The 26391-nt window shown below is 36.5% G+C and overlaps 1 protein-coding gene across 1 annotated transcript in view; it reads left to right on the forward strand.

Moving 5' to 3' along the window:
* Window positions 1-18959, forward strand: part of MACROD2 (MACRO domain containing 2) — a 2082072-nt gene extending 2063113 nt beyond the window's left edge. The window contains 3 exon segments of the mRNA XM_012640501.1: window positions 7878-7955; window positions 12369-12437; window positions 18749-18959. Of these exon segments, the coding sequence (XP_012495955.1) occupies window positions 7878-7955; window positions 12369-12437; window positions 18749-18795 (194 nt within the window). The 3' untranslated portion in view covers window positions 18796-18959.
* The last annotated feature ends 7432 nt before the right edge of the window (window positions 18960-26391 follow it).

The following is a 26391-nucleotide window of genomic DNA, read 5'->3' on the forward strand; positions in this document are numbered from 1 at the left end:
TCAAATAACAACATGGCAGTAGTAAGTCCTTACCTATCAATAATAGCATTGAATGTGAATGGACTAAACTCACTAATCAAAAGACACAGAGTGGCTTACTGGATTAAAAAAACAACAACAAAAACAAGACCCAACTATATGTTGTCTGTTGTCTGCAAGAAACACACTTAACCTATAAAAACACATATAGACTGAAAATAAAGAGATGGAAAAAGATATTCCATGCAAATGGAAACCAAAAAAGAGCAGGAGTAGCTATGCTTCTATTAAGTAGTTGGAAAACCTAGAAGAAATGGATAAATTCCTAAACACATACAACCTACCAAGATTGAACCAAGAAGAAATGCAAAACCTGAATAAACTAGCGAGTAACAAGACAGAAGCAGTAATAAAAAGTCATTCATCAAAGAAAAGCCCAGGACCTGATGGCTTCACTGCTGAATTCTACCAAATAATCACAGAAGAACTAATACCAATACTACTTAAATTATTCCAAAAAATTGAGGAGGAGGGAATATTTCCAAATTCACTCTATAAGGCCTGTATCACCCTGATACCAAAACCAAAGACACAACAACAACAAAAAAGAAAACTATAGTCCAATATTGCTGATGAGCATAGATGCCAAAATCCTCAACAGAATACTAACAAATTTAATTCAGCAACATATCAAAAGATTATGCATCAAGATCAAGTGGAATTCATCTCAGGGATGGAAGGATGGTTCAATATATGCATATCACTCAATGTGATACATCGTATCAACAGAACAAAGGATGATAACCATATGATCATTTCAATTGATGCTGAAAAAGCATTCAAAAAAATTCAACATCACTTCATGATAAAAACCCTCAAAAAACTGGATATAGAAAGAACTTACCTAAACACAATAAAAGCCATATATGACAGACCCACAGCTAGTATCATATTGAATGGGGAAAAACTGAAAGCCTTTTCTGAAATCTGGAACAAGATAAGGATGCCACTTTCACCACTGTTATTCAACATAGTACTGGAAGTTCTAGCTAGAGCAAGCAGACAAGAGAAAAAAAGAAAGGGCAGCCAAACTGGAAAGAAAGAAGTCAAATTATCCTTGTTGACAAATGATATGATCTAGAGAAACCTAAAGACTCCACAAAAAAAAAAAAAAAAAACTATTAGAACTGATAAACAAATTTTAGTAAAGTTTCAGGATTCAAAATCAACATACAAAAATCAGTAGCATTTCAGAAAACAGAAAATCTGAAAAAGAAACTGAGAAAGTAATCCCATTTACAATAGCTAAAAATAAAATAAAATATTTAGGAATAAACTTAACCAAAGAAGTGAAAGACCTCTGTAATGAAAGTTATACAACAGTCATGAAAGAAATTGAAGTAGACATAAAAAATGGAATATTCCATGTGATAGACTCAAAGAATTGATATTGTTAAAATGTCCACACTACCCAAAGCAATCTACAGATTCATTGCAATCCTCATCAAAGGATTTCACAGAAATAGAAAAAATAATCCTAAAATTTACATGGAATCACAAAAGACCCAGAATAGCCAAAGCCATACTGAGCAAAAAGAGCAAAACTAGAAGAATCACATTACCTGACTTCAAATTATACTATAGAGTTGCAGTAACCAAAGCAGCATAACACTGACATTAAAACAGACATAGAGAATCAAGAAATAACTCCACATATCTATAGTGAACTTATCTTTGGCAAAATTTCCAAGAACATACAGTGGGGAAAGGATAATCTCTTCAATAAATGGTGTTAGGAAAACTGGATATTCATATACAGCAGAATGAAACTAGACCCTTATCTCTTGCCATATACAAAAATTAAATCGAAATCGATTAACAACTCAAACCTAAGACCAGAAACTCTGCAACTACTAAAAGAAAACAATGGGGAAATGCTTCAGGACATTGGCCAAGCAAGGACTTCTTGAGTAACACCCCGATGCACAGGCAACCAAAGCAAAATTTGGCAAATGAGATTACATCAAGCTAAAAAGTTTCTGCACAGCAAAGGAAACAATCAACAAAGGGAAGAGACAACCCACAGAATGGGAGAAAATATTTGAAAACTACCTATCTGACAAGGGACTAATAACTAGAATATATAACAAGCTCCAACAACTCAATAGAAAAAAAAAATCAAATAATCAGATTTAAAAATGGGCAAAGGATCTGAATAAACATCTCTCAAAAGAAGACATACAAATGGCCAGCAGGTATATGAAAAGATGCTCAATATCATTAGTCATCAGAGAAATGCAAATCAAAAGTTTGTTAGCTAGCTATCACCACAGTAATGCTGCACATCAAACCATCTTCAATATTGGGGTCTTGGAACCTAATAGTTGTATATTGTTTTGCTCATTGATATTAGGATCATCTATGACTAGCCTGGGCCAGGAAGCATGTCAAGCTGTGAGTTGAGTCCTGGACTCACTCCTTAGACCAGCTGCCCTCTAAAGTATGTTCTTCTTGGGGTGAAAGGTAGGAGCAGAAGAGGAAAACCCCCCACTGTCAAGTCTCTACTTGACTCACTTTTCCTAACACCCCATTGGCCACAGCAAATTTCCTTGCCAAGCCCAATGTCAAAGGACAGTGAAGTAGATTCCCACGAGAGTGGCAGGTAGGAAGTGAACATTTCTGAACTATTATCTAATCCATTACATCAGTAGTGATGTTGGAACATGGATATGGCAAAAGCTGTTAAGGTAGTTCAGGAATGATTTGGGTCAATACCACTTTAATTCAATACAATTGAAAACAGGCCCTGCTCTTTATACCTGTCATGTCACCTATGCGACTACAGATTCTGAGAAGTAACTATTGGTAATCCTATTTGTTGTGTGGGTTCTCTGTCGATTCAAATCTCAAAATAAACATCTCTCCATATTTATGTATTTAAAAACCTGGTTAACTACATTCTGTATGCATCTCAGTATCTTTTCTTCTGCGATGAAACTTGCTTCATTTATTACGTTTTATGTAATACCACTAACCTACAAAAGCTTACTATCACCAAGGCTTTAAAAAGTATGGTTGCAGTTGGTAGGTAAAAATGAGAAGGGTGCTGAATGTCCCGGACTTTTTCTATTTCAGCATCTAGGATTCTTGCAAAGAAGGCTGAAGTGTACCTCTTGTTTCTGTTCCAAGCAGCAGCAGTCAAAATGGAGGGAGAGATAGGCAAACTGGAATAAATAGGCTGTAGAGGCAATTTTTGTTTTGATCAGATTCTGTTGTCTGTGTGAAATGAGCTCATTTCTCTGGGGCACTGAGTTGCATTGCCCAGCAGTATAGAAGCCGTGAGGATAATACCAGTTCCACAAGTATGTCAGAGTAACAAATGTCTGGAATTTCTCTCCTTCTCTCCAAACAACACACACACACACACACAGAAATTCACGTAAGCATGCGATTGCACAATACGGTGTCATATATCTATGCTACATGCACACACATACATGCACATGTCATGCACACTCATGATATTAAATAGATATCTACCCAAGCTTCCTTTTAGCATCTCCAAAAGCAGATCTCACAGATTATGCCTCCCTCTGCTCCAGGGGTGTGTGCAGAGCTACAACTTTGATTTCTGTTTCTCTTTCTCTGTGTCATGGATCTTAAACCTGCCATTGCATCTCATGTTAATCTATGTCAATACAGTGGCACAATCTGTGACTTCTCATTCCCTTGTAAAATAATGAGGTTAAAGGGATAAACATAGAACAATTTAAATGTTTACTGTTTTCTCTGCCTTTTGTATTTTGCTTGCTTCAACTTTTTTCTTTCTCTTACCTAGCTCTTGAAAGTGTTTTGTATCCTTCTTCATGTTCACTGAGCATCATTTAATAGACTAGCATCAGGCCTGTTAGATAAAAAGTCCTCAGTGATGCCAGAAGGGTTTCTCCATAGTAATGTCATCAGAGTTATTACCATTGATAGTAATGACTTTGAAAAAGATTTCTGAAAAGAATCGGCCACAGGCACCTCTAGATCCCATCACAAAAAAAAAAAAAAAGGACCCTAAGAAAAAAGTCAAAGTAGTAATGTATAAAGAGAGTTAGATTAACTTTGCTTCCACGGTAATCATTTCTTATTAAAAATAACAATAATGTTATGTTTTAATTAGTTCTGATGATGTCCCAGAGAGTTAGACAAGGAGTCAGAACATTTTATAGTCATTTTACTAGTGAAAAAGCCAAGGCTCTTAATGTTACAAGATTTGGTAAAAGTCATTCAAAAAACTAAATGCCTAGCCAGGATATCTCTTTTGTGACATGTCTGTGTCTTGTCCATTTTCTACTGGGTTCCCTGTCTTTTTAAAGTTATTTTGAACTTATGTTGTTAATTTTAATGTTCTCCAGATTATCTTAATGGTTAGTGCCTTGTTTATCCTGTGTGAGAAATTTTTGCCTAATCGTGTGAGGTCTTTGTCCATGTTACTTTTCACATTTATTTCTATAATCTACCTGGAATTTATTTTTCAGTATGGAGGAAACTATTCCTTCAGTATAGGTCTGCTGATAAAAAATTCTCTATTATCTGAAATTTTATTTTAAATTCAAATTTGAAGAATGTTTTCCTTGGATATGAAATTTTAGGTTAGAGAAATTTTCTTTCAGCTCTTTGAAGATGTCATTGCATTATTCTCTGGCTTCCATTATTTTTCTTGTGAATTTATAAGTCTTATTGTTGCTATTCTGAAGTTAATGGGTTTTTATTCACTAGACAATTTTATACTTTCAACACTGCTTTTCAGCAATTTCACAATGATTGGACTGAGATTTGTTTTGCATTAATTTTGCTTGAGAATCATAACACTACTGATACAGTAGTTTGAAATGATATTTCATTAATTTTGGTAAATTCACAGCCATTGTATCTCTTAAAATATTGTTTTTGGCCCATTATACTTAGGATAGATCCTACCTCATATGCTTCCTCCACTCTTATTTGTGTTTTTAATCTGTACTTTAGTCTTTATATTTTTTATGACCTACCTTCAGTTTACTAATCTCCTCTTCAACTATGTCTACCTGCTGTCAAATCCACCAATTCAATTCTTAACTTAAGTTATTATGTTCATCTGACTTTTAAAATAGTGTCCAGTTCTGATATACTTCTTTGCTATGAAAATTTTCAGCTTGATGTCCAATTTCCAAAACACATTAATCATTATTTTAAAGTTGTGCCTATAATATCTGGATTGCTAACATGTGTCTGTATGTTGTCTCTTTTATTCTCTTAGTTTTCAGTGATTTGTTCTTATTCTTCTGGAATGCCAGGTGATTTTTGATTGAATGCTAAACACCCTTTGAAAAATTATGGAGATAATTTGAGACTTTGGTGATTTTAATATTCCTCCAGAAAGGGTTTATTTTGCTTCTGTTAGGCAGGTAGGATAGAGCAGAGCACTGTAATCCAATCAGGAACTTTGTTGATTAAAACTTAGACTTTAGGTTTTTGTCTATTTCAAGTTCATCCTTGCACCCAGGGTCAGGGGACACAACAAAAAAAACCTTACATACTTCTCAGGGTACCTCTCTTTTGTGGACCCCGACCTTAAAATTTTGCTTTCTGCCCCCAGCCTCACAAAACATCTGGGTTTTTGTTGTTGTTGTTTTTACATGTTTTGTAGAGACTGGGTCTCACTATGTTGCTCAGGCTGGTCTTGAACTCCTGGCCTCAAGCGATCCTCTCACCTCACCCTCCCAAAGTGCTGGGATTATGGGTGTGAGCCACCACACCCAGCTTCATCTGGAGGTTCTGTTCAACTTCCTGGCACATGAGTGAATGTCAGGTTCACCATTTTGCACCTCCTCAAGTTTGTCCTGCATTCATTGCTCTCTGGTGCCTCAAAATATATTTTTTAAAAATAATCTGGTCGGTGTTTCTAGCTGTTCTTGGTAGGAGGGTTAGTCTGCATCGTGACAGTTCACCTAAGGTGAAATCCCTTTCTTACTGTAATTTTAATTTGCATTTGTTTCATTATTAGCAAAGAAAATTACCTTTTCATGTGTTTGCAGACCATTTTATTTCTTCATTTATCAACTGTTGAATCTCTTGCCCATTTTGCTCAGTTGATCTTCTTCATCTCTAGAAGCGCTTATAAAGATATTAACGCTTTCTGTATGATAAAAGGTACAAATATTTTGATTCAATTTGTAACTTTTCTTTAAAATTTATGATTTTTTCCAAAATTTTATTATGTTTATCAAGTTAAATATTTCCATTTTCCCTTATTACCACTGTCTTTTAAGGCATAATTAGCAAAGTTTTCCTTCTCCCAGGCTTAGGCAAATTCATCAATGATTTCTTCTGTAATTGTGTGTTCAAGGAGTATGTTGATAAGCAATTGAAAAATAGTACATTTCTAGAAATTGACACAGTGAGAATGGGTATGATGTGGTGCCTAAATTTCAGTTGGCAGTTTCAAGTTTTGTTTTTCCTTTCCCAATCTCATCCTCAGGAGTAAAAGAAACAAACTAAGGATGCTATTGCTTTCATGTTGTCCTTGAAAGATTTGGGGGACCATGAGTCATTTTTTTCTTTCTTGTGTTATCCTTTGCTAGATTCTCTCATCTACTCTCATTCATATCATCGATGTTACTCCTATACTGACGTCTCCCAAATACCCACATGAATATACCTACATGAGAATTTCACGTTTAATTCTCTCCTCAGCACTGGATGTAGAGGCTTGTCTGGCATCTAACTTAAATGACTGACCCTGCACTTCAGACTTTAAATCTAAATTGACTTTCTTCTTCTTCCCCCACTCGGCTTGTTTTATATGTCTTCAATTATTGACCCCTCTACCTTCCATCCACCCAGGCTCAGAGCTTGGTCATCTTTGAATCATCTATTTTGATTATCAGCTTCAGTAAATCATTACCAGGAGTATAAATTCCACCTCTGAAGATCTCTTCCTTTGAAGAGATTATAAACTGGATCTTTCCCATTTTGCTTCATTCTTACCAAATAGACACACTAAGTTTCACATACTGTAGGCACAGTAAGGACTCACAAGAAAAATAAATTTAATCTTTTGTTTAAAATGTATGGAAATAATAAAAGCTTTAAAATTATGGGTTTTCTAGCACTTTATCTGTATCTGTATTTACAAATGTTCTTGGCTCTTCAAGTTGTGAAAACATAATAGGTATTTAACTAAAAAGAGATTATTGTCCTTTTGAATATCTGAAAAATTTCTTACAATATCAAACACGGTTCTCTTACTACTACATTAAGCTTCAACCACAGCAAATGTATGTGATGCTATGCAAATAGAACAGTCATTAAGGAAATCAGCTAAAGACTGGCTTCCTTGTAATCCAAAGTGGCAGCATCTGAGAAAGTCCCCTAAGAAAGCAACTAAGCCATTCACTTGTGCTTAAATCAAAACCTTCACTACCAGGAGAACTAATCTTTCATCTTTCAGGCATGCTTACGGCAAAATAGGCTTTCTTTTTTTTTCTCTTCAAAGGATAAGTACATAAACACTCTCTCTCTCTCTATCACACACACACACACACAAACACACATACACTTTCCTAAATTTAAATTGTAGGTTGTCCTGATGAAACAAAGTTTTCCTGCTTTCCTGCTGCCAGATTTCTAATTTAGAAATTATATATGCATATATGTGATTATCTCACAAATTAAAGAGAACTTAAAAGACAGCACTAAAGTAGTCAAGCAACTCGACCCACTATTTCCTCCTTTAAACTTTTCCACAAAATGTTGAGTCCCAGGAGTATTTTCAAGTTTAAGAGGGCAGTGGAGAGTGACAGAACCATTGGCCCTCAGGCTGTTGTAATTCTCTATTAACCAGGGACTGCGGTCTTTCCCTCTTTCAGCTCAAGGCGAAGACACACCTAGAGTGCCTGGAAAAAGCGAAGGCTCCAGTGACGTAGAAAATACTCCAGGTCCCGATGGTAAGGTTCTGAGCTGCTTGAGCTCATGCAAACTACAAATCTGGCACATTTTCTATGTGTCATCTAGGATTAGGGGAGCTATCTGTTCTATGAATCAACATATTTGGTTAAAACAAGGTAAATTTCAAAAACCATTTTCTACTAAAAACTAATAGTCTTTTTTTTTTTTTTTTAACTGTCTCTAGCTATTTTAAAATAGCATATGCTTTGATTTAATCATACCTCACAGTACTGAGGCCACAGTAGATAACTGCAAGGCTAAACAAAACTGAAATCTACCTGGTGACCTTTATGGAAACTTCACTTACTTCTGCAAAAGGTACTTACTTCTACTGGTATTTCTGCTCCCCTGGGCATTCAGGGGAACCCTAGGTCAAGTTTGGGCTACGATTGTTCTCGCACCTTCATTGTTTCACCTCACTGTATCAAAATAAATCGACAGAAACCTTCTTAAATTCACATCTAATTTTGAAAGCATCTAAAGATTCTGAGCCTCAAGAATATTCATATCCTCCTTCCCCTGCACGATGCTGAGAGCCCTTTGAAATACCATTACTTGAATTAGAAAAACTACTAATTGAGCACACATGATTTAATAAGTACTTAAATCGCTGGCCCATAGAGCTCAGGAGAACCAGAATTGGTCAACTGATCAACTGTTTAAATATCTTGCTGTTTGGATAATTTTAGCCAAAGGAAAAAAGCTAATTACTTTGAGTCGATAATGACCTTTGGGAAATATTCAGCCATTGGTGGACATTATTTGGAAGTTTTAAATAGAGTTTCCTATACCAGGTATTCCTCCCTCCCATAGGCTTACCATCACCCAAATTGCCTCCCTTCATCCTAAGCCCTTCTGCTTCCACTGCACAAACTGACTTTTTACCCAGGAGCATGCACTGCCTAAGAGAATAATGTTTTAAACCCCAGACCGAACCATTAAAAGCTACCACATGTTAGTCATGATCAGTTGAACTAAACTTGCTCCAGCCTGGTTGTGACACTATAAACATAGTTCTTAATAGTTCTTTAACAAAGCATATTCTGAGCAATACCAGGCCCCAAAATGCTCCTTGAACAAAAGGGAAATAAATGTGGGAAATACTGAATTTTGGTCTTCACTTGAAGATTCGATGTACACAGAAGAGGATTATAGGCTCTCAGAAGTCTCAGGGGTAAAGGAATTTGTTTAACATAGTTTAAAGTTTCTTTTCCCAAACTTATTTGATCATGGAATGCTTTGGATAATAACATTTATTAATAGGCTTTGGAACCAATATCCCTTGGTTGGAAGAAGAAACAGAAAAGCAATGCTGTCCTGTATTTTATCCCACACTGAGATGGGTGAACTTACAATAACTTTGTGGACCTGGATCGAAAGTGCACGAATGCTTATCTTTATATAGATAGAGTGGCTGCATCTAGCTAGTTTATATATGGGGTTTCAAACAAGTTCACACGTCATGAGAAAGCCACGACAGTTTGCAGGTGAGAACAAGGAAACCTGGTTTTAAAACTTTCCTCACTGGGAGAGAGTTGGGTAGACGATGTACAATGTTATTCCCTCTTTCAAACCTCTCTGGAGTGTGAAAACCAGCATCTGCCACTCCTTTACACTAATCGAGCTTTCATGTTTGAAAAAAAAAAATGTGATGTAGGTTGTTGGTTTTCTACAAATAATTGAAAACCACCTCGATGAGAACAGAGATTACATATTCAGAGGTTACTATAGCAAGGGTGGCCATTATCACTTGTTTGGCAGACCTGTAGGCAGGCAAGCGAGTAGGAAACTTTTATGGTCAGTAAAAGAGAAGACTTTGAGCATCCTCTGATTGGAGGCTGTTGGCATGGGGAAGCTGGAAGTGACTAATTAGAAGGGGGCACCTTAAGTGATTGGTTTGGGGAGCATATTTGGCTTTCCCTGGTTGGTCCGATGTTGGAAATAGGGACCAAAAAAAATAGGGAAAGTGATAGCCACTGCCCAAGTTCTGACCATTTTGAGCTGATTGCTGCAGAGGCTGTGGTTTGATTGCTCAGGGTGGTTGCTACAGAGGTTTTAAGTGAGAGTTAGGTTATTAAGTATGAAATGTCCAATCTCATTAGGTACTAAGTTTGATGGTTGATATCTCTGACATTTCACTTTGACACTTCTTGTTTTACTTTCACTGTGAAGGTACATTCTCATTCTTTCAAACACATGATTTGGCTTGTGATTATCTTTCAAAAAATTTTTAGAGCAATTTTTGTGAAACCATGGATAAGTCAAAACTTTGTGTTATTTTTGAATATGAGTTCCATCTTGGAACCAATGCAGTGCAGACAGCTTAAAATATCAACAAAGTGTTGTGGAAGGATATGGCTAATGAATGCACAGTACATCAGTGGTTTGAGAAGTTCCCTTCTGGCAGTTTTTTTTTTTTTTGAGGCAGAGTCTCACTGTGTTGCCCGGGCTAGAGTGCCGTGGCGTCATCCTAGCTCACAGCAACCTCAAACTCCTGGGTTCAAGCAATCCTTCTGCCTCAGCCTCCCTAGTAGCTGGGACTACATGCCCAGCTAATTTTTTCTATATATTTTTAGTTGTCCGATTAATTTCTTTCTATTTTTAGTAGAGACGGGGTCTTGCTCTTGCTCAGGCTGGTTTTTAACTCCTAAGCTCAAACAATCTGCCCTCCTTGGCCTCCCGGAGTGCTAGGATTACAGCCGTGAGCCACCGCGCCCGGCCCCTTCTGGCAGTTTTAATCTTGAAAATGAACCACGTGGGCGACCTGAGACCAAGGTGGATAATGATGAGCCGAAAGCTATAGTGGAAGCGAATCCATCTCAACCTACGTGTGAATCAGCAGCAAGTTTTGATGTTACTATTCCAACAATATTGAACCACTGGAAACAAATCAGCATGGTAAAGAAGCTGGATAGATGGTTCTGCATGAATTAAATGAGCATCAGAAAAGAAATCATCTCGAGGCTTGCCTTTCTTTGTTGTCACGACATAAAGGTGAACCATTTCTACACCGTATTGTTACACGTAATGAAAAACGGATTCTTTTTGAAAATCATAAGCGTTCAGCACAATGGTTGGATAAAGATGAAGTATAAGACACAGTGCAAAACCGAATATTCATCAAAAAAAGCTAATGGTGTCTATTTAGTGGTCCAGCACTAGTATTATCCACTACAGCTTCATGAAACCTGGGGTCAATCAATTACAGCGGATTTCTACTGCAACCAAATGGACAAAAATGATGAGGATGCTTGCGATTAAGCCATCAAAATTGATCAATAGAGCCAGACCAATCCTCTTGCAAGACAATACTCGACCACATGTTGCATAAACACTACTCAAACTACAGAAGCTGGGCTTGGAAACTCTGTCATCCGCCACATTCACCAGACCTTGCACCAACTGACTATGACTTCCTTCCAGGCTTTAGACCACTTCTTCCAAGGAAAAATATTCAGTTCTCAACAAGCTGTGGAAAATACCTTTAGCAATTTCATAGCCACTCACTCTCCAGGCTTCTTCACTGCTGGCATATACAAGCGACCATTAAGATGGCTGCACTGTGTCTGTAGTTTAGGTACAAACTTTGATTAATTGTACTGCTTGTTTGAGATATAATAAACTACACTTTTGATTAGAAATCGGACATTTCATATTTACCAACCTAATATATATGATCTAGCCATTGTCTATTTGTTTATTCAGTCTCTCAGCTTATAATGCGGGCTTTGATGCTTTAAAAATAACAATCTAATTAAACCTGCTGACCCTTGAAAATTTTCACAGTGAATGCTATGCCTGCTCAGGGCCACTTCGGGAGAATGGCAGTAATTATGCATTCTATTTTTATGCAAATGTTCACATAGAACACAGTCAACAAAAAGTATACATCTTATCATGGCTATGTGATTTGGTTAGATGTTTTGTTTTCCTACTTCATGGTAGTCTGCTATACCCATTGGCAAGTTTACAAGGTCTATTTTGAATTTTGAAATTGAAAACATGGCAAACCAAACAGGCCTCTTGGCATTTTAGAGGGAGCTGCTTACTTCTCTGCATGTGAGTGATCTGTTTTGCTTTCTTTTCTGTCTTTATTTTCTTAGACACATATTAAGGCCTTTGAATTTATCTAAGGATGGTAATAAATACACCCAAACTGCCAACCCGAAAATCTAGTATGAAATGACACTTTGGCTTCTACATTTCCTTGAAGTGGCCATCCTGCCCTTCCACACCCTCACCATTAAAAATCTACAAAAATATTCCAAAAATCTTGAATGAATGAAAACAAAACTGAAAAGAGGCATAAGATAGGAAATAAGGATAATATCACATCACAGGCTATTTAAATGTGTTTAAGGAGTTTGCCTTTAATAAATATTTAACTTGTTTGTTTTCTTCTGTGGTTACAGTTGAAATGAACAGTCAGGTTGACCATGCAAACGACCCGACAGAGAGTCAGGAAGAAGATCAACTAATAGGTAAGATACCTCTGTGGTGGGATTTTCAATTGATCCACCAGCCATAGCAACTGCCTGCAAATGACATACCAGATTTTCCCTTGGTTTTGCCAAGTCCCACAGCATGGCTTGGGCTAAACTTTTGAAATCTTTAAACCAAATAACACAGTATCAAGAGGAAGGATTACCCCTAGAAACTTGCCATCTTGAAGGGGCAAAGATAAGCCACAGCATATTCAAATCATGCAGTACCCTGGAGCTTTCTGAGGTTTGACATCAGAAAGAAATTTCTCCATCCATCTCACTCCTTGGCCTCCTGGAGGGATCAAATTATTTCAGCAACCCCAAGCTAATTCTGAAGCATTGCTTTTCTGGAAGCTACCTGCTGATTTGCTTGATCTATCTGTCTCTAAACATAACACTAAATCTTTGCCCCGGAGTGTATGTAAAGGGATATGAGTGTGTTTGGACAGAAAAAAGCCTGCCTTAGGTCCTCTTCTCTCACATCACTACCTCTGGACCTGTGCATCTGCACAATGGCTTGCTAAGTTGAGGGAGCCTCAGGGAACTCCCAGGAAAATAAAATGTCTGGACCAGATCACGTTGAGGAGTTTTTCCAGACCAACATGCTAAACCTCCCAGTGGAGGCTAAAGTATATCTAGAATGATGAGTGGTCTGTAACCCTTTGCCACATCTTGAAGCTGGTGAAAGAATTAGAAGAAGTCAGTCGGTCTTGCTCTTAAAGCTGTTCCAACTCCTAGCTTACAATATTTAGTTGCATCAAAAAAAAAAACACGGAATAAATCATGGAGCACTGAGTGTAAGGCATAAATAATATGTTGCCTCACGCATCTCCCTGCACCCCTTGAATGTTCTTGATAGTTCTCTATGTTCTCCTAGGAAGCCACATTGCACTAAACTTCTGAGTTTCAGCATTGCGGAAGAATAAAGTTTCAGAATGTGTGAAAGAATACATTTGTTCTTCCCATAATTGTCTTGAACATCATTTAAAACCAAATATAATAGCATTTGTGTAATGCATGTATAGTGTAGGACTGCTAAAAAATATAAACTCATACAAATATGGTCTTATAAACATTTCTTCTTTTTTTTATAACCTTCCTCATGTATTTAAAATATCCTGCTAAGCTGTAGAAATGACACGGCTGAGAAGTTTCCATTAAAAAGTAATGAAGTGAGACTAAACCCGAACAATCGAAATGCAAGTTCCTCAGTGTTCCCTTACCTTCACTCTCTCGTTGCCAACAAACTGTAGACTTGCTGCCTACATTTTTTTCTTACGCTATTATTTTTCCTGTGTGATCACTCTACAGATAAAATAATCAGGATAAATCTGTTTTCCTTGGTTAATGTCAAAATGATATTTTCCTTAAAAATAAACATGAACCTATATGTTAACCCAAATCAGTAAGTTAAAGTCAAAACTTTAAAGTTCAAAATTAAAGAAACTGAATTCCAGGAAGGAGAAATGACTTGCACGGGATTAGTTGGCTAATAAATGGAAGTTTAAATGCTCCCAATTTAAAATTCTTTGATGATACCACACAGCTCCCTAAATATTAATAATAGTGAGTTTCTAAACACAGTTGTCACAGAAGCCATATGACCCGTGCGACTTCATCGATTCCCACAGAATTATTTACAGTTTTGTTTGTAGAGATCATTTGGTAGTTCAACAGGAAGAAGGAACCTTGTTTGTCGTGTGAATCATACCTTCAAGGAAATTAAAGACATATAGTGAAATGGAATTACAGAGTTCAAAGCCATAATACAAGAGTGTTTAGTGTTGTGTAATTTGTAATTGTAAAACATCAGAGCTACCCTAAATGGCAAGAATGTGAGGGTGGCTAAATGAATCAATGGAACACTTTGCTAGTGTATTTTTTGACAAGTCTTTGAGGGCAGTAAAGATGATTATGGACTCTGAATTTTTGGTTCTGGAGAAACATGGAAGACTAAGTGTGACTTACAGGTTGAGCTTTAAGAGGCTTTGTAACTTCCATTTTTGCACTCTCATAACACTTGTTCCTGGATTCCAGGCACCTTGGAAGGAGGTCAGACTATCTTATAGAATAAAGGAAGTCACATAGAGAGAGGTCCTAGAAACTAAGAGACCGTTTCAGATGTTCTGCCCCAGTGGATACCATCTCAAGCAGATAAACTGCCCACCTGAGTCCAGTCCAGCCAATAGAATCATGAGAAGTAATAAATAATTGATGTTTTAAGCCACTAAATTTTGAGCTTCAGATTATTGATACACAGACAGGCCCTATAGCTAGGGTCTTGGGTTTTAATGCCCATCTGGAACCTTGAACCACTCAAAGTAAGGAGTTGGAACTGATACCTCTACATAAAAGAAAATGGGACTTCTTGCTCAAGAAATTAGTAAGACTTGGATCTGAAGAAATTAATAAGACTTGGATCCGCACAGAGTACTCCATGGGGAAAGAAAAGGGTTCCTAAGAGAGAAACACCACAAATGGACCATGAGTTTGAAACACAAATTTATGTGATTGAAAATCATGCAGTAGTAAATTAACTTAATAATTGATTACAGAGCAGTGTTATCCCTGATGTATGTGGCAAGCGAAAACGTGAAACTACCACATGGAATTTCTACAGAAGGAAAAAAAATTCTGGAGTTCAGTTCACAATTTTCAGACTTAGAAAACACACAAGGAAATGATCCATCATGAGTGAGAGTCAGTGGGTCAACTAGCACTGTCCAAGCAGGACAATTAGCACTGTGAGAACTTGGGAGAGTAGAAAAATTTTGAAAATTTAAGAAAACTACATTTAAATGACAAAAGAGATAAAAGCAGATATAAAACAGTAAGAGCAACACTATGAAAAATTAACAATGGAAAAAGCAAATAAAAACATAGTAATATAAAAGGCACATAAAGAGTCATGAAGGATAGAGAATACCCAAGACATGTTGTGTACAATAGGAGCTCTACAAGGAGTCAACATTTGAAAGGTAATGGCTGAGCATTTATCAAAATTTATAAAAGTCACGATTTGAAGTTAAAAAAAAAAAAATAAGTCACAAGAGGGACTTATATTTAAAATTAAGCCACACATCAGCATTGCAGAAAACCAAAGACAAACAGAAAAAAGTATAAAATACCTCAGAAAGAACTGTTTTCCTAGAAAGAAATAAGTATTACATAGACAGTGGGCTTCTTGACACCAAGAATTTAGGTCAGAAGACAATGGAATAATAAGACTTCAAAACCCGGATAAAAAATTATCAATAGAGTTTTATACCAGCTTCACTATCATTTAAGAAAACACCTACCATTTTCAGAAAAAAAAGTCTGCAACTCACATACCTTTCTGTAAAAGCTACTAAAGGATGCACATTAAGAAGAAAGTTGAACACAGAGGAAGCAGTAAGGTGCATGAAAGAATTCTAAGCCAAGAAAATGGTAAACTCACAAGTGAACCCAAATAGACTATAAAAATTACAATGATAATTATGGGTGGTTAAAAACAGGGTGAAAAAAATTTATATTTACATTTTATAATACAAAAATAATATTTTATTGTGTGTGTATGTATTTGTCAATATGTATCTGTGAAAAAGTACAAACAACATGCAAATTATTAATTCACACTGATGTCAGGATTTTGGTTACCTCTGGGAAGGAACAGAGATAGTTTTATCTGTAAATTAAATTAATGTATAGGTAAATAGTTTACCTTTAATATTTTTTTTTTAAGTAAAATAAAGATTATAAGGATATTTGAAAAATACTAACACATATGGAAGTGAATATATAATAGGTATGTTTATATTGTTTTCTGTAGTTTTCTTCATGATTGCAATTTTCATTATTAAAATTAAAATTTATGATTATGTATGTTTGAAAGATATAAACAAATACTGTAAGGAAATACTTTATAATATTAACTACAAAAGTTACTGTTGATGGAGAGATTATGAAGGATTTGTTGCTTCTACTTCAGAATACATTAAATATTGTCTATAATAGACATCATATTGCATTTATATATGCATACATACCTCAAAGACTATTTTTTTAAAGATTCATAGCCCACCAGAAAAGAAAATTAGCTCAGAGATCATCTGCTATAATTCTTCCTTGTAGAGATGATTAATCTAAGACCTGGAGAAGTTTACCAATTTGCCTGTAGTCACATGCTTATTGTTATAACAAGGGTTTTCTGAGCCCAATGCTGTCTTCCACTTTGACAATATCCAATATATGCTATATATTTTTAATGAAGATTTTGAAATACTGTTAATTTCTGCTCCATCCCTACATTGTCCCAGCCTAGTACACTTAGTGATAAAAAAAGGCATCACTTTCTTCTGATAGCAGAGTCAGTAAATCGGACTTTGTCCTCATCCAAATTATAGTATGTAAACTCTACATAGGAACCAAAGAGAGTAGCTATTGCTTAATTAGAATCAAACAGCTGTTAAAATGTATATAGAACCTACATTTTATCTACTATTCCCAAGAAGTCAGTGTAGGATCTTGTACATGGTTGATACCCACCAAGTCTTTCCAGGTTTAATTTGATTTAGATTGAGATTACTGAAAACCAGGGATTGCAGATATAAAATACAGACCAAACTAGAATACCACTGTACCTTTACTCATACTGGATTACAAGTTACCACCACCAGCGGTTACAGAGAATGTGGAACAACTAGAACATGGCTACTGAGAGTATAAAATGATACAACCACTTTAAAAAAACACTGTTGGTTTCTTATAAAGTTAAACATATATCTACTCTATGACCCAACAATTCCATTCCCAAGTATTTGTTTGAAAAATGAGAGAAATGAAAATCTAGATCTAAAAAAGCCTTCTATGAGAATATTCATAGCAGTTTTATTCACAAAAGCCTAAAACTTGGTACAACCCAAATGTCTACCAACAGAGGAATGGATTTAAAAAAAAAAAAAAAAGTGATATATCCACACCATGGAATGCTAGTCAGCATAAAAACGAACAGATTACTGTTAACAAGCAGCAACATGCATAATTCTCAGAAACATTATGCTGAATGAAAATGTTGCTTCCCCAATGGAGGGGTTCTTTGGCTTGGCAGATATCAAGTCAATAGACAAAGCCAAATCGATTTTAGCAAGGGTTTTTTAATTACTCAGCACAAGTAAGGAGCACACTGGGGACAGTTCCCAAAGCAGTATGTCACCAAACAAGAGGATTGGGCTGGTTTTACAAATGCAGGGTAATGAGGCATGATCTGATTGGATCTTATAAAGAGGCAATGCCGTGAGGCATGATCTGACTGAATCCTGCCCTAGGGTGATGCCAGGGCTCTATCTGATTGAACTCTGGTTCCAGCCAAGCAGTGTGTGCTCCTTAATTCAGTCCCCACTTCTCAGTCCAAGAACTTAGGTTCTGCCCATGGATGCAAGCTTGGCTCATGTGGGCATGCTCAAGTTGGGGGAATGTCCATGGCAACTGAAAAACAGCTCATAACTTTGTCACATAAGAATTGAGCCAGATTGGTCTGGTGTTGTTACAAAGGGAGCCAGACACAAAGAGATAATTGTATGATTCCATTTGTAGCCAGTTCTAGAACAGGAATAACTAATCTATGGTGACAGAAATCAGATCAATTGTTGGTTTCAGCAGGAGTAGGGTAATAGGGAAGGGATATTTCTAGGGCAATAGGAATGTTTTGTATCTTGATGGTGGTGTGAGTTAAATGTATGCATTTTCCAAAACAAATTGAACTGTATGCTTAAGATTTGTGAATTTCCCTGTAGGTGGATTACACATCAATTTAAAAAAAAAAAAAAAAAAAAGCATTAGGTTATTTGAGGACACATTGTCTTCTTAGAGTTTTCACACAGCAGATACTTAATAAGTAAGGCCTCACCTGGTAGCATAATCATCAATGACTTTAGCAAATCCTCATTATGTAAATTGTTACAATTATTTATATGCTGCTCCCTGGAAATTAGAGCATGTGAATGGGCCCAAAAAGGGATGACACGTTGACTCCAGGTTAGGTTTTTCAAAGAATACTCTGAAGAACTGAATTAATTGTCCCCATCAGCCAAAGCTCATTGTCAATGTGGCACACATTTATTAGCAGTGATTTATATGCTCTTTAAAGATATCAAGTGCCAGCAATTACAACTCAGATATCCAAAGCTCTCTAATAGTCAAATAAGATATTCCTAGGCCTGTTTGAGGGGTGAGAGACATTGAAATAGCTCTGTTAAAAAGATATTCCTTGCTAAGCCTATGAAGATGCCTTATCTTTAAACTAACAAATGGTTTCTCTTTGTCTTCAGCAGGGGCACAAGATGAAGTAAAGGAACAAAGAAATGGAACTAAATGACAATCCTCAGCTTCACAAGGCCTCTCCTGGCCCTGGGGGAGTTCCGGAAGATAGCACCACATGCTGTGGAACAGGGTGGGGGTGGGGGGAAAGCAAGTCCCATGGAAGGACAGGGAATCCTTTGCTCTAATTTCTCTAGCTGCATTTTGTTCTGTTTACCTGCAGAAAAAGAAAGAAAAAAAAGAAAGAAAAAAAAGTTTTCTTTAATTTGGTGCAGGGACCCATGTTGATGCATCTTTCAGGCATTATCCTTGTAACTTCCGTCTTTTCTCTCAAAACTTCCCCCCAGGGTCACAGTGGCTCAGTTTAACACTTACACTTGTGTGTCTTGGCCCCTGTCTGCTTTCTTGGTTATTTCACAAAGCTGGTCGTACAGTGGTTTCTTCAAAGAAAGAGAAGGAAGACAATTGTTTGACAAGCTGCAGGCTAAATTTCAGGTATCACCAAGCCCAACAGCAGTATAATGCACAGACAAAGGAGGCAGAATAGAAAATTAGCAAAAGCCTCAGAAACCACTTGGAAAACATCCGGAGGATGATTTGAATGTATTTTATTCAGGGATTCCCAAGGTACAGTTTGTTCCATGTGGTTAATGGAAGCCGACCTTAATCAAGAGCAGGGTGCACAGGTACAACAAGGAAAGTGGGCCCTGGCGGCCATCAAGGTCTCTTCCTTCATAGCCAGGGTGGTAGGTGCATCCTTCTTTGACGTTGACTGTCAGCAGAGCTTACTTGGTTTGTGAGATCTTTGCCATGTGCTTCAGCACGGAGCCCACTGATGAGAGGTGACTCTGCTACACAACTATAGGGATGGCATTTTTGCTAGGTGTTTTAGTTATTAGCTGAGAGAAGGGGTCCTGCGTTTAGGACCTCAACTTAAGTTTATGAATAGTAAAAGTTTCACTCAAAATCTCTCCTTATATGTTTTTCGCAAAAGAACATCCTGTCTTTCCCCAAAGTTTGATGATCCACTAACCAGAGTCTCATTTTAATTAGTGGCAATTAGAGCTTTTCTTGCAGTTCTGGCTTCCAAGTCTGTGTTTAAATGGTTTGATTTGCTCAGGCCAAGGCCAAGGCCGATTTGATGGCTGGTCCATTCACCCAGAGAACCATTAGTATGGTCCTGAAGGAGAGCAGCACCGCTAACAGCCCAAGATGCCAGTAGTACCATGGGCAGAGGGGTGACAGCTCAGGGAGGCCAGGCATCATCACGAATGTCTGTCCCAGAGCCAACATAAGGCAAGACACCTGCCTTCCCGCAGCCTCCCCGGGGTTCCAAGGCCATTCCATTGTTTTCTGTGGGAACTGACATCATTTATTGCGTATCTTAAACCCAACTTCCTTATAAGGGCTTTGGAATTACAAGTTATTTATATTGTTTTTCTTAATGGAGGGAGAAAAATAGTGATCAAATTGAGTAGTAGTTCTAAAACAAAAGGAGGTTGTGCTTTCTAAATATCCCATCAAATTCGTCAGTTTTGTCCTTTCTTCTATGGAAAATTTAGCTTCTTATCTTCCTATGACTTTTGTTTTGACCTTTCTGAATTTGTTGCCCCTTCTGGATGGCTAATTTGGTATATTGGAAAAATTAACAAGTTATAATTCTGCACATGTAATATGTTTTAACATGCCTTATTTTTTTAAGCTGCTCATCAACATAGCAGCAATGACATCTAAGTGACCTCGTGGTGTTGAAACATGGCCGTTTCTCCTGTCATTACTCCACAGTTTGATATGGAAGCCTATGTATCCTTCACCACCATTAGACAGTGCTTTCTAGAAAAGAAACAGTCTCATTTTAAAGAATCTAAGAAATGATGCCATCCAAATATTGATAGTTTCTACATTCCATGCCATCTTTGTAACTCAATTGAAAGTTGCCATCATTCTTGTGAAGTGCTTGACAAGTGCAATCTGCTAGGAGCTCGTTTTTCTTGTGACTCCCAAATGTTAGTGTTACTCAGCCTCAGTAATGAGTTACAGTTGAAAACAACACAAGGGGATGAGAGGAATGGAAGCGTTCTAATGAACAAAGATGAAAGAGACCTAATGTCCCTGCTAGGAACAGCTGGGATTGAAATTATCCCAGTCCTGGCATTCTCCTTATCATCAATGCCAGCCATTTTATTCATTCATTTTAAATATAGGTGCGGTAGGAATGGGAGGAGGGAGTTTTCTGCCTGAAAACTGTAGACAAAGGAAAGTAATCTTTGTATCCATGAAATTACGAGAATGAGGAGTAAATATCATCAGACCTACTCCCGAATGTGTTTAAACCTCATTTTATAATTAGATTGTGTTTTCATTTTTGCTTCATTATGCTTTTTGGTTGTTATTTGACCGTGCAACTTTATGCTTTCAAATAAATAATGAAATTACTTTCCAATTCAATGGTGAACTATTAAAAATATAACTATTGGCCAGATCAAAGACACCTCAGCACAGGAAAGCTTTATTTGTTGGTGCTGTCATTGCACAGGCTGTACAATGGAATAGATTCAAAAAGCTGATTGATTCTCCTGCACGTAAATTCTGGATGTCAAATTCCAACCTTACTTCAAAACCAGGCTATGTGGCATGAAGGGTTACAGGAGAGAGGGAAGAAAATAGCCCTATGTTAGTCATGTTTGCATACAGAGGATCGAAGTAGGCCTTCAACACAGTAATTCTAATTAAAAAGGTCCTCGCTGTAGGAGAGACAAAGGGCTTTTCCTCTAGCTGGTTAACTATTCAGATGATGGACAAGTCTTCTTTCATAAAAGCTTACAAAGAAGGCATCTGAATCACTGCCTGTGATACAGGGTCACATATTAATCACCGCAGCTAATTGTAAATCTTTCTATGAAACACTGAAAAGCCTCTTTGTGAATTAATACAGTTCTGCTTGATGCACTTGATTTGAAAAGACATTTCTCTGTATGTGGCGCATGTCGGCTTTGCTTTGAAAAATAACAAAGTTAGCAGAATATGTTCAATATATTTTCTTGGGGAATAGGGTTTTTATCATATGATTCATTAAGGATTTGCCTTACCCTGACATTTGTGATATAAAGGAAAATCAGAAAAAAAGTAATTTTCTTGATCAAGATATGTTTTTACTTAATGCAAATAAATGTAGTCTGTTGCTTGCAAGGAAAAAAATGTCTTCTGATATCTGGTAAAAACTGCTAAATAGGATAATATGTGCCTCTTTTGTTAAACCAGCATTGAAATGCTGGACTGCTTCTAAATCTGTTTGTTTCTTTTCATCTGTGCCATACACTAAAAAACTTAAACGACTGTTGCCTTCATACTATATTTGTTAGAGCTGAAATACAAATAAAATTTGTTTGAGAGGATAACATGGAATTTTTGTGAAATTTGTTCTTTAGCTGTGAGCAGTAATAACTCAAAATGTTCATTTAATACTATTTGGTTGCAAATATGTGTTTTTAAATTTGCGCCTGTAAGTCAGTTTTAACTTACTGATATTTTTCCCTTGCTAAGACTGGTCAGTGCTTTGGCTGTGCTTTTCAAACTTTAATCTATTGAGTAGTTTATATAGACAGAAATCTCAGTGTCTAAGTTTTCTCTAAATACTAGATAATTAATTATCCTAGCAACAGCCTCTGAGATCGAAGATATAAGTTGTTGAGATAAAGCCAATGGCTCCATGAACATTGGTCTGTTTTTCAGAATCCATCATTCTTCATAAGTACTTTATGAGTCAGTCATTATGCAGGCTGTGACCACAGCAGCCATGGTCCTCCCTCCTCTACTGTTGATGGAGTTATAACCAAATCACAGTTATTATGAGCTTGGCAATGGACCACCAAAAATCAATATGGAGAAAACCCAGTATTCTTTTGAAAATGGAAATATGCATTCCACCAAATTTAGTTCCCTTCGTCTCCTGCAGAAAAGGTGCTATCACAGTTATTGCTCTAGAAGGCCTTAAAGAAAGTCACCCACTTTATCGAATGAAGCTAGAGATTTAATAGTTTAAGGAGAATAAGGTTTTTCAAACTCTAGTACCAGAGAAGCACTTTTCCAGTAGTAAACAAGGTTTGATGAGGAATAATTATAGACAGGACAGTGTTATGGTGCAATGGGCAACCTTAACACAAATGCTTCAGAATGACGGTAAAGATGATTTGACATGATTGCAGCCCTGCTAGATGCAGTTTTTCATCTATGTCCGATTTTTCATCTCTCCGCCTTTCACTCTTATGTTTCTTCCCCAATATTTATGCCCCAGTGTCTCACACCGACCAGAGGCACCATAATGTGTTGCTAAACGTCACTGGTGGCTCTCGGGGCCAAGAGGGTAATGACACCCATCCTGTTTATGTTGTTTTAGCCAAGACTCTGGCCTAGTTCTGCGGTTTTCAGAAATAAAGTACCTCCAATTTCTTGGTTTGGAAAATGGAAATACTAATACATATTTGAACTCTCTTAAAATTTAAACATGAATAAAGTGCCAAGATATTATACTTTGTCATTTGGAAAAGCACTTGGTAAATTATTAACATCAGATTCTGCTATTAGATACTGTAGGCAAATAGCCCTTTCTCCAGCTCAGTACTCTTTATGAAAAAAATAAATGATCCTTACAATTAGGTAGTAAATATAAAATCCTATTCTACTGAAGTTGATTTAAAATTTGCCCCCAAATTAGGGACCCATGAAGATTAGAAAATTGTTTTGCTATAATTTAAAGAATTAGTGGGGAGCTTGAGTTCTTACAACACACATACATGAATACTGACACTTGATGTGCATTTTTTAAAGTCATCTTTTCTCTGGTAATATCTGTAGTGAATCTATGAATTAATAAAAAAAAAAAAAAAGGAGGTGCAGTTCTCTCTACTTCTCAGTTAATATGTATGGAAGGACATAGATCTACAAGAAGTTAATTATACCAACATGCACTTCCCTTCCCTGGGGGAGGAATATACTTCCTTGCCCTGCTAAAATTGGACATGTCTGCATGACTGACTTTGTTCAATATGTGGGCAGAAATGACATGTGTCACTTCAGTTAGAAGCATGAAGACTCATGCCTTTTTCTTCCTCTACTGTAATGATCAGCAACATTCCAGACAGGCTGATCTGTCAGCATAGATCCTAGAGTGAAGATGTGGCAACCTTCATTGAGAAGGTGACATGACTGAGAAACCTGTGTTTTGAGATTTGGGGCTCATTTGTTACCCTAGCATAACCTAACCTATACTAACTGATACATATACCATCAAAGCATTTAACTAAAAAGCCTAAGAATCTATATGATCCTCCTCTCCAATCTCATCTTGTGTGACTCTCTCAACTTGGCTTACAATGCTGCCAGCATATTGGCTTTCTGTCAATTCCTAGAATAGGCAAGCTTTTTCCTTCCTTAAAGCCTCCAACCCTTTCCATTCTCACTGATCTAGTACCTGGGCATCCTTGAGATCTCAGTTGTAATGTCACTTCCTGGAGATGCCTTCCCTAACTACCCTATATCATATAGCTCCCTTTTTCCAACTCATGTTTGCCTACCTAACTCCATCCCCATATTTACTACTTCAGAACATTTGTAATAATTTGTAGTTGTTTACTTGTATATAGGTCAGGGATAAAAGATATATACATACATGTCACAACTCAGATGTAAAAAAATAATAGCTTCCCCACCACCACCACCACCAATAACTGAGCTTACCTTGTTTCTAAGCTCTAGCCAAGTGATCAGAGGGGATGTGGGAAAATAATTTAGATTTGTCAATTAAAGGTATCTAATCTTTTCCAGTGTGAAATACTCATTTTGGAATAAAGATTCAATCAGATCAAGATTTAAACTCTACACTGAGGCTATTTCTTGCCACTTAAATTTTTGTGCCTTCCTCTTAGATAACGGCCTTGTTTTTTAATCACTGTGCAATAAAACTAGCAATTAACAAGTATTAAAACAGTAGTTACTATAATATTTAAAAATAATTTTCTAAATGTTTTGTCAGAGAGAATATCAGGAATAAAATTGTGGACTATTTAGAAAATAACAAAAACAATAACACTGCTATGGTCTGAATGTTGGTGATCCCCTAAATTTCATGTGTTGGAACCTAATACCCAATGTGATAGTCATAAGAGGTGGAGCCTTTGGGGAAGTGATTAAGTCATGAGGGCTCTACCCTCCTGAAGGGAACTGTGCCTGTATAAAAGAGACTGAAGGTAGCTGCCTCACCCCTTGTGTCACGTGAGTACACAGAAACAATGTGGCATCCATGAAGAAGAGATCCCTCACCAGATACCAAACCTGCTGGTGCCTTGATCTCGGATTTCCCAGCCTCCAGAACTGTGAGCAATAAATTTCTTTTCTTTATAAATTACCGCTTCTAAGGTATTTTATTATAGTAGCCTGAACAAACTAAGACAAACACTATAAATAATGTGAAATAATGCCGAAGCACTACTTCGAGGAAAATTTAGTCTTAAATGCTCTAACAGTACACATTTAGAGCATTTTTTGCATTAAAAATGAAAAAAATGAAAATTTTTTAAAGTATTCAAATTAAGATCTTAGAAAAAAATCCAAAAAAATGAAGACTTGATGTAGATATAGGTATATAAATATACAGATATATAGATATAACTGAGAAATTTTAAAAATAGTAAAATGTTAAAATAAATCTATGGGTTCTTTGAAAAATCCATTAAAATAGATAAATCTTCAGTAACTATCATGAATAATTTTAAAGGATAGCGACCTAGAAATTTTAAGTATGATAAAATTAAATTTTATGCATAACTATCCAATAATAAGACAAAGAAATTAGAGATTTTTTTTGAAATAAAATTCACCAAAATTAATACAACATAAAGCAGAAAACCCACATAACACAAATTTATAGCAGAAATGAGAAAAGATATCAAAAAGTCACCCAGGCTAACCATATCTATCTACCTATATATCAATATATCAAAGCACTATGCATAAATTGTCAAAAACTAGGGAATAATCATATGTAATATTCTCAGTTTCATTTCAGATTATTTTCATAATTGAATAATACTGTTTGCTGCTTTTTCAGTTGGTTGTATCACAAGCATTTTCTCGTCAACCGAGGATTTTCCTAAGTCATTTAAAAATATTTCATCATATGGCTATACCTTGTATTACCATTTCCCTGTTCTGTGCCACTTAGGTTACTTGAAGGTTTTCTCAATTTTGATTGAAACTACAAGGGGCACTTTTGGTCATAAATTTTTGCTTACATCAGGATATTTTCCAAAAGAGGATATTCAGGGTTCATGAACACTTGGTACTGAGTCACAAATTACTTTGCGAAGTCATACTGCTAGAAATTATAAATTTCCATTCCGTAGAACCCTCACTGACCTTGAGGGCCCTATAAATATCGTCATTAAAACACGTCAGCATGAGAAGAGATTTGTCATTATTATTTAACCACGATTTTTATTCACTAATGAAGGCGGACAGATCTCTGTGAGCTATGTCTATTTCCTAATTGGGGCATTAATCAGCCGATGTTCTCTGGTCATCTATCATTTGGCATTTTGATTTTCTTATTGGCATTTATGAGCTCTTTATATATTGACAGTATTATCTTTTTGTCATA

The sequence above is a fragment of the Propithecus coquereli genome, unplaced genomic scaffold, assembly GCF_000956105.1.
Source record: "Propithecus coquereli isolate 6110/MARCELLA unplaced genomic scaffold, Pcoq_1.0 Scaffold153, whole genome shotgun sequence".
NCBI lineage: Eukaryota > Metazoa > Chordata > Mammalia > Primates > Indriidae > Propithecus > Propithecus coquereli.